The sequence below is a fragment of the Arachis ipaensis genome, chromosome B09 (genome assembly GCF_000816755.2).
Source record: "Arachis ipaensis cultivar K30076 chromosome B09, Araip1.1, whole genome shotgun sequence".
In the NCBI taxonomy this organism is placed as follows: Eukaryota; Viridiplantae; Streptophyta; class Magnoliopsida; order Fabales; family Fabaceae; genus Arachis; species Arachis ipaensis.
Genome location: NC_029793.2, coordinates 1318904 through 1328328, shown reverse-complemented (window position 1 = coordinate 1328328; position 9425 = coordinate 1318904). Strand labels below are relative to the sequence as shown.

Genomic DNA, 9425 nt, shown 5'->3' with positions numbered 1-9425 from the left:
GTAAAATATATATACACTAATAGTGAATAGAAATTAAATGGATATAATAAATAATACAATAATAACTTGTATATTCTAAGTACTAACCTTCTTCAAGCCAGGAATAGTGGCTGAAAGTGCTATGAATCTCTCAGTTAATTCCCTTCTCCTTTTTCTCTCAGTCATTATGTGATCAAGTGTCTCTGAGGAGCTTCTAACCTTCTTTGCTTGATTTTCTAATGGCACTTCAATGTGTTGGTATGGTCGTTTCCCATTGTTATTATAGGTTTCTAATGATGGAGGAGGAGGAGGAGTAGCCGCGGCCGCCGCCGTGGTGGCAATAACGGTGGAATCATGGAAAGATAGAATGTATGATCTTGGAGAAGATGTTGAAGTAGAAGCTTTCATATCCAACAATAATGGTGCATGTTGATGTTGTTGAGAGAACATGGACATGGATCCATTGTTATTATTGTTGTTAAACACAAAACCTCTAGTATTGCCACTTCCACCACCTTTTAATATACACTTTTTAATTTAGATATGGAATTGAGAATGATGTAGGACGTAGTTATAGAGTGTATGGGTATTTTACGCAGTTGTGGTGTCAATAGCAAATTGGATCCTCTAATTTATATTTAAAAAATTAAAAAAATTTGCAGTACACAAATTGGATTGTCCGATTTGTGTTTTAGACAATTAAAAAAATTTTAACATTAAAATCGGACCATCCGATTTTTATTTTCAAAATAAAAAAAAATTTAAAAGTACAAATCGAACCCTCCGATTTTCCCTCCCACACAAATCGGACAGTCCGATTTGTGTTCTTAATTTTTTAATAAAGAAATCAGACCGTCCATTTTCTTCACTTCATAGTTCAGAAAAAATTGTCCCTACATTCATGTCTAGCACCACCCACTTTCATAACTATGCACAACACACGCAAAATTTACATATCCAAAAAAATGAACCTTTAATATAAGGCCAAAAAAAAGAATAATCATTGATAAAATTAAATAATATATATTATTGGAAGAATTTTAAATATCTCCAAAACATTAATATTTTAATAATTTTAACCGTTAATCTCAATTATAAAAAATATATAATATATAAATTTTCTATATTATTAAACAATATATACTTACTTCGATTATTATTTGTGGGAGAGTGACTATTATCACTTTCAGATGAGAAAGCTGGTTGGTGATGATAATCATGATGATCCATGATCTCCCTAATGATATGATCTTTATCAACAATTAGTGATGTGTTAATCTTGTAACGTTGGTTGAAGATATCATCATCTTGGATCCCCTTAAATATAAAAAGAACAAATAAACATTAATTCAAAATTCACACAAACATTTATATACCTATACATAAAACTATGTTCATCATATATATACTCTAATATATAATATAACCTAGTCCAAAAAATACGTAGAATATTATAAATATAAATTTATAATAGTAAAATGATATATATTGGATATATATATATATAGTTGATAATTATTTACCATGTCAGAGTACCAATAATTGTGGCATGGCTCCCCCATTGGAAATGGAAGAATGAAGAAGGAAGAGAAGGATGAATATGAATGTGAATATGGGGGGAATGGAAGTGAATTAAAAGCACACAAAAGAAAAACCAAAAGAGAAAGACTCGTTGAACATGCATATCAAATCTGAACCGTTGGATCTAAAATTTGTCTTGATGACATGTTGTGGATATCTTCATCATTGGATGATCATTACGATGAGATATAGGACCACTGTCCGCCAAAGATAGGGTAGCCCATTTATCAGTGACCTAAATTAAAGTACCATAATAAGGTCCAATCTTGTTTCACAGAATTGAAGTCAGCAAATTTTGGTCCTAATAAATTCATCTTTATTTATACTTATGTTGTGTATCTTCTGCATTTAGTTGAAACTATGTGGACCCAAACCAAATTATTGAGTTTGTTGAGTAATCTGTACACTTGTTCACTTAAACGAGTATAAAAAATTTAAATTTTATCCAATATATGTAATAATTTATTAATTAATATTAAATTCTTAAATAAAGTTTAAATTTGTGCCGATTAGTCTTTGACCTAATGAGTAAGTAGAAATAATGTACCTCATAAATAAAGGTGAGGCATCGCCAAGAATACAACAAAGGGTTATACACTGCATTCTATTGATCTGAAAATTAATTACTTGTTGTCAAGAAGAAAGTAGCTTTATAGTTTAGTAGATTAAGTACTAATTTGTCATGAATTTAAATTTTATCTAAAGATTTGTCGTTTGTCGTTGGTTAATGAATTCTTATTTAAATCTTCGATACTTAAGGCTGCGTTTGTTTCTGAGAACATGACAGGATAAGGCACTGAGAACAAGACATGCTCTGTTTGGTTGATGTATAGGATGAGACATAGACATAAAGACACAGACATTAAAGACATAGACATAAAATATTTGTGTCTATGTATTGTGTTAATGAACAAGACACAAATATTTGAAAAAGATTGAATTACCCTTCATTTAACCACAATTTTATCAACACCACTCCACACCCATCACCTCAAATGCTACATGTCATTACCATTAAATTTTTATTTCTTTTCGTATTTTTTTCTTTTAATATCATCTCAAATTATCATTCAAATATTAAATATACAGTTTTTTTTGAAAAAAAAAAATAGAAAACCAAAGTCTAAAATTTATCAAAGATTAATTAAAATTTAAATAAATAAAAAATTAAATGTATAATTTTTTTTTGAAAAAAACGGGAGAACAAATTTAGTTGTAAAATCTAAAAGAGGAAGTAAAAAAGAAATATTTGAAGAGATAAGAGGACAAATTTTGAAAATTTAAAAATTGAATAAGGGTAAAAGAGTAAAAAATTAGTGTCTCACAAGTTGTGTCTCAGTGTCTCATCAAATTGGAGGTACACAAATTTAGTGTCTCCGTGTCCATCCGTGTCCTCCCGTGTCCATCAAAAATCTGTGTCTCACCAAACCAAACAGCAGACATGTGTCACCGTGTCCATGTCTCATTGAGACATGGACATCAACCAAACACTACCTAAAGGACAGAGACACAAAAAAAATATAATTATGAAAAATTAATAAGAATAATGAAAGAAAAATTAAAAAATAAATTGTGTCCTTTGTTAGTATCCTCGTGTCTTTTTGTCAGGATGGACACAAAATACCCTAATTCAATGTCTCTGGACACATTGTTTCTATCCATATCTCCTCCGTCAAACACGATTTTATGTCTCTCTGTCCCTGTCTCAATTAAGTTATGTTTTATAATATAATGTCTTTGGAATAACATATATATGTTTTGGAACTTTGATAAATGAAGAGGTGCTTCAATTTGACCGTGGAAGAAAAGCTTTAATCCTTTCCGATATGCATGTCATGTAGTGTAATGTATGTTGTATAAAACCATCGAACTCAAAACTGCAATTTCAATTCATTTCAATCCAATAAGGTACGAACTTCGCCATGCATTCATTAAATTTCAAAATGTACGTAACATGTGTTGCCCTGTTTCTTTTGTCAAACTCAGATGTGAACTTAACATCATTAAATTTTATATATCATATATATTGTTCAACGAAAAAAGATTATATAAAATTGCTGAAAAACCTTGTCTTGCTATGCAAGAGGACGTTTAATTTGTCTTCTTGTTATGCACGTGAGTCGGTGAGTGTTTGCCAACTTGCTTCATTAGCTGTGTGTTCTTTTTATTTTGTTTGCCAACTTTTGTGATTGGTAGCCATCAAATAGCCATCAATGATGATTTAATGGTATGAGATTGGTGTGAGATTTCATCTAGTGACTCACCTTTCTCTGCTGGTTACATGCTGGCCAAAATTTAATAAAATTGCTGGCCCTAGACTTTTTCTAATTTTATTTCTCTCCTTAGTTCTATAGGTTGATTATTTTTATCTGTTGCTAAAGTTGGGACAAAATTAATTTCAGAAAGTAAAACAAAAGAATAAAACCATTTTTTCTAACCAAACACAACAAATTAAACTTTTTTCCATATTGTTCTATATTGTTTTCTCTACCAATCAAGAAACTTAATGTCACATTTGTACGTACCTCTTGTGAGCCAGATTAAAAGCAAAGATGAGCATTTATATATAATTGTTTCAGTGAATATTATTCTTGGGATTTGAAAATTGGATGTAGAATAGTAGAATGCAGTAAATTTATTGAGTAATTTTCTTTCTTCTTTTTTTTGGTTAATAAAACGGGCTGAGTAATTGAGTTAGCATGGCCCAGTATCTGTTTTGATCAATGTTTGGCCCAGTATTTTAAGTGAGCAATTAAGCCCAAAATATAAATGGGTCTCCTTTAGGCAAGGATTCTAAGTTTTGTTTTTCTTTCACCTCCAACATAAAAAGTTTTGGTTTACACCTCCAACAAAAATATTAACAACAAAACTATTCGATAAATAATTTAATATATTTAATTAAATTATTATTTAATAAATTTAATTAAATTATTATTTAATGATTTTTTTTTAACTAAAAATTCGAACCCACAGTTTCTTAATTGAGTATGGAGAGATTATGTCATTTAAACTATTATTCATTGGCATTATCTAATTATTCTTAATTATTAACTTCAGATAAAATTTATTGTACCTAAATTTTTTCTAACTATAATTTATAAATTTGAGGAGTGCTACACATACAAGTCTTTTTGACTTACAAGTCTTACAAGTTACTAGGCCTTTTAATGCGTTATTCAACGTTTCCTATTTTCAAAGCGCTACATTCAGAACCGTTCTTCTTCTTCTTCCTCTTCCTCTTCTTCTTTATTTTTTTTCGATTTTCATAATTTCTGAAATCAAGCTTTGAAATCGTTTTGAAGAAGAAAAAGCCGCAGAAGATGAGGAGAAAGAGAAAGAGTTCTGAATTATGCAACGAATTTTGGGTGTATTTCTTAAATACTTTGGGTGTATTTTTCGTAATCCTTTGGGTGTATTTCTGTAATTCTTTTGAAGATAATGGAACTTCAGAAATACACCCAAACGATTACAGAAGTACACCCAAAATGATTACAGAAATACACCCAAACGGTTACAGGAATTTACCCAAACGATTATAGAAATACACCCAAAGCATTACAGAAAATACACCCAAAGGATTTAAAGAAATACACCCAAAATTTGTTAAAATACATCTTATGCATAATTCAGAACTTTTTCTCTTTCTCCTCCTCATCTTCTACTGCTTCTTCTTCTTCAAAAACGATTTCACCATGAAAAATCGAAAAAAAAAAGATAAAACAGAGAGAAAGAACCTAAATGAAGAAGAAGAGGAAGACAATGAAGAAGAACGTGCAGAAACGAAAGAAAAGGAGAAGAAAGAAGAGTAAGAGGAAGAAGAACGTGCGGCAAGAAGAAGAAGGAGGAGAAAGAGAAGGCAAGAAACGAAAGAAAAGAAGAATGAGAAGACGAAGAGGAAGAAGAATGGTTCGAAACGTGTTTTGAGCGTTAGTTTTAATTGAACTTGTAAAGCTTACAAGCCTTAATCGCTTGTATGCCAAGAATTACTCAGTTTTATCCCGAGTAATACCAAGAAAAAAACGAAACTTTTATCCCAAGTAAACCCTTTAGTAATTTTCCCCTTATTCTACCATGCAAATTGTAAGCACTCTTAGAACCCTTCTCAAAACCCCTCGCTTTGATCATCTTGCTCCTTCCGCCATGGCCCTTCTTCTTCTTCTTCAACTCAGGACCAAACCCAACAACAACCCTTTCACAAACCCCGCTTTGTTCTTTTTATTCTCCAAATCTTCTTCTTCTTCTTCTCTCAGAGACCTAAAACACACTCTCAAACACCAACAATCAGAATCACAATCACAATCACAATCACAATATCCTTCAACACCCTCAGAGCAATCCTCCTCATTCACCAACACTCATTATCATCAGCAGCAACAGCAACAGCAACATCAGCAACAACAGAAGAACTCTCTCCACGATATCCGTGGCACCCTCTCCGAGTTCCGCCGCCGCACCGCCGCCGAAACTCTGCCGGACGAATCGCTTTCATTCAGTGATATCTACGACCGAACCGTGCGCCGGAAAACGCCCTTTCCGGACATGGAATCCTCCGGTACGGCGCACGGCGGAGGGAGGAGACCTTTCAACCTCGGTGCCGTTCGCGATGACTTGCGGAAGCCAGGAGAGGCTCGCGCCAGAGACCGGAGGAGAGCTGATTCGTTTTCGTTGGAGGCGTACAGGGAGGTGCTGAGATCGAGGCCGTTAGATTCCTCCGCCACCGCGGCAGCTGGAGCATCCTCGCCGGAGAATGTGGTTGGCACTGCGAGCTGGTTGCCGGATTCTGTGTTGAAGCAGAAGAGACGCAAGGAAGAATCCGAGTTTATGAAGGTTTATAGCTTTGGCGAATTGGGGGAGAAATTGAAGAAGCTGAGACCCGAGGGAATGAGAAAAGAGTGGTTCTCTATTGAAGAATTGAACGAAAGGTTGAAGAGGATGAGAGAGAAGGAGGTGGAGGAAGCTGAGTCCAATGTCACAGGAGGGGTATTATTCAAGGACATGAGAGAGTGCCTGGTATCTGAAGATGAAAAGTCTAGGAAGAGTTCACGTTAGTAACAAGCTTTAATTTCTTGTGTTTTTGGATTTGATTTTATCTTTCACATGATATTGAAGGTTTCAATTCTGAGGGGTTGAGTTGACTATAGGGATTAGTACATAATAGGAATCAGTAAAAGCTTGTTGGTTGTTATTTTTATTTATTTAATTAATATTATGGATTGAATTTAGAACTTCACTTCAACTTGGATATAACTTTGATTGGGATTTAGGATAGGATTATAGGAACATGATGACATTGTTCCACACCGTCTAGTGAGATAAAGCTTAGGCTATGTTTTGTAGTTTTGTGTGGGGGAGGGGATCCACCCTGTCTCTAATCCCCGGATTTGGTTGCGGTAGCGAGTTAGGGACATGGTGTCCCTTGTTTGCCTTGTCTCTCCTTCCTAGTTTAACTCCCTCAAGCATGCTCTCTGCAGTTGTCCCCACTGTGGCACGTCCTCCGCTTCCCTCCTTAGCCATCTCAAATAGACCCTTGGTCATTGCTGCATTTTAAAATTTGGCATGAGGTTGATGAAGTATAGGCTTGTCATGAATCACCATTAATTTGATGTGATGGGATGGAATCAATCTCAGTTCTTGTGTATATTTGTTAAATTTGACTCTGATCGTGGTGTGAAACTAATGTGGCATGATTTTGATTAAAAGCGAATTACTAATTGTTTGAATTATCCAGTGCAGAAATCTGATATCTTAAGCCAGTTGATTGGGACTCCAGCCTACTATTCGGATCCCCGTAAAGAGCATCTTGTTGAAAAAGTAAGTAATGGTTCGCTTTGGCCTGTTTTCTATTTATTTGGTATACTCCTTGTTTTGGTGATCTGAACCTTCATTCCATTGTCAAACTCAAAACTTGCGACATTACCTATTCCATGTCGAATCCATTGTTGTTGACATTAACTTCACAGTTCTATACTTCAAAATTGCTTGCTCCTTGATACTATTGAGTGAATCCGTTGTTGATATGTGTTGGTTTTATTAGAAATATCTATAATAACTTACCGTATTAGATTGTTGATACTTCTGAGTTTTAACAAATTTGATACCCTGACTTTGCCACTTTTTGCTAATTCCAGTACTTCCATCCAGATAATATGTCCTCAGAAGAAAAGTTGAAAATTGAACTTGCAAAGGTTAGAGATGAGTTCAAAATGTCAGAATCAGACTGTGGATCTGCTCGAGTTCAAGGTAAGGGCTATTACTAATTAACTGTTTTATTTATGAGTAGCATGTGGAAGGAAGGGAATGAATTTGCTTTAGTTACATTCCTATCAAATCTGAAACATTGTGTGACTGTCTTATTGCAATATAGGTTCATAATTAGATGAAAGTGATAATATCAAAAGTGTCTTGGAAATGCTTATGAAAATGGTTATAAGAAATTGTTATGGAATCAATTATGTCATTTTTGGTTTCATGCAGTTGCACAACTCACAACTAAGATTAAGCATCTATCAGCTGTTCTACACAAGAAGGTGAGTTACTTCTTTCAACATCTCTCATTGATCTTAATCTTCTATATATTGAAATGAAAATAACTACTGGTGGCAAAAGAGAATTTTGAACCAACCAATTTCATATGAATCTGGAGCTATTTCTGTTTGAGTTGGACTTCTATTAAGCTGTATGTATGTAAAGTTATAGATAAAAACCAATGGTCCGAATAAGCATCCTTACTACTAGTATATCAGATGAACAAAAAATAGTGTATTATTATTGCTGGTCATATGATTGCTTCTTAATTCAATTTGCACTTTTGCAGTCTTGCCATGATCCATCTTATTAGTTCACCCTTGAGATCCCTCTTGTGCAGTGTCACCACTGTTTTGATTTCAACCCGTCTCTTGACCCTTCGATTTTTATTTCGGATTACATGGTGAAAATCTTTCTTAGCATATTACTCTCGTATACCTTACTTGATTCATTCCATCATGATTTAGGATGTGCATTCTCGTAAAGGCTTGATCGCAATGGTTCAGAGGAGAAAAAGATTATTGAAATACCTCAGAAGAACTGATTGGGAATCGTATTGTTTCGTTATATCTAAGCTAGGTCTACGTGATAATCCAGATCATGGTCGCAAAACATAGGCCAGAGGTAGATCAAGTCATGCAATCAGTTCATATGGTCATTCTTCTGGTAAGCTAATGAGAAGACCCCTCTGAACATAAACTAATTGGACTATACAAAAAGACAACTACCCATCATTGTTGTTGATAATCTGACCAGGTAGACCAGGGAGAAATACTTCTATGATCTGGATGCAAAGAAAAAATAGTGGTTATTGATAATTTTAAATGTGTTCTAGGACTACATAAGTATTCCTCATACAGAAGGTTAGTCCAGTTTTAAACATTTTCAGTGAAACTGGCCAACTGGGCGAGTCATTGTTTTGTTTGTAGTTTTGATTAGTATGATTCTGCTGTGTCAACTGTTGAAGAGATATGTTGGTCCATTTTTTCAGGGAGAAGATTTAGATTAGTCTTATGGTCAACCCATTATATCATTCTAGGTTGAATTATGTGAAAATTTTTAATTTTCAATAGCTTTTTGTTTGTCACAAGAATCATATCATGTATCAGGGAAAACAGATAATTAGGTTAGCAAAATGTTCTGCTTTCACAATATATTTTCCCCGGAGTATCATCCTCTTTGATTATTGCAACTAGATTGTTGATTACTGTTTTTTATTTCTTTTTATGTAGAGTTTGTTTGGGTACCATTAAGTTGTTAGAAAAAGAATTTTTTTAATGTGCTTGACAAAATTTTAATAGTAAAAGTAAAATCATTGAAAAAAAAAAAAATCCTATTTT

General features: G+C 33.7%; 2 protein-coding genes across 5 annotated transcripts in view; one reads left to right on the top strand and one right to left on the bottom strand.

Annotated features, from left to right (window-relative positions):
* Positions 1 to 1662, bottom strand: part of LOC107614694 (transcription factor bHLH18-like) — a 3897-nt gene extending 2235 nt beyond the window's left edge. Inside the window, exons 1-4 of one of the 2 annotated variants that reach the window (XM_021110851.1) lie at positions 1503 to 1662; positions 1128 to 1296; positions 450 to 494; positions 88 to 413 (exon numbers count right to left, since the gene is read on the bottom strand). In XM_021110851.1, the coding sequence (XP_020966510.1) occupies positions 88 to 413; positions 450 to 494; positions 1128 to 1296; positions 1503 to 1541 (579 nt within the window). In that variant the 5' untranslated portion in view covers positions 1542 to 1662. Of the gene's footprint in view, positions 1 to 87; positions 495 to 1127; positions 1297 to 1502 lie in introns of both variants that reach the window. The other variant, XM_016316836.2, reaches the window with a different exon arrangement.
* On the top strand, positions 5579 to 9280 carry LOC107619746. Of its 3 annotated transcripts, XM_016322036.2 has the most exons (6): positions 5581 to 6604; positions 7289 to 7371; positions 7689 to 7800; positions 8035 to 8087; positions 8553 to 8751; positions 8842 to 9280. In XM_016322036.2, exons 1-5 carry the CDS (start codon positions 5632 to 5634, stop codon positions 8700 to 8702), a joined length of 1371 nt encoding a protein of 456 aa, XP_016177522.2. In that variant the 5' UTR covers positions 5581 to 5631; the 3' UTR covers positions 8703 to 8751; positions 8842 to 9280. The 3 variants fall into 3 exon arrangements, with proteins under 3 accessions (XP_016177523.2, XP_016177522.2, XP_016177521.2); XM_016322037.2 differs by lacking the exons at positions 8553 to 8751; positions 8842 to 9280 and adding an exon at positions 8375 to 8535 and having other exon boundaries at positions 5579 to 6604; XM_016322035.2 differs by having other exon boundaries at positions 5582 to 6604; positions 8553 to 9280.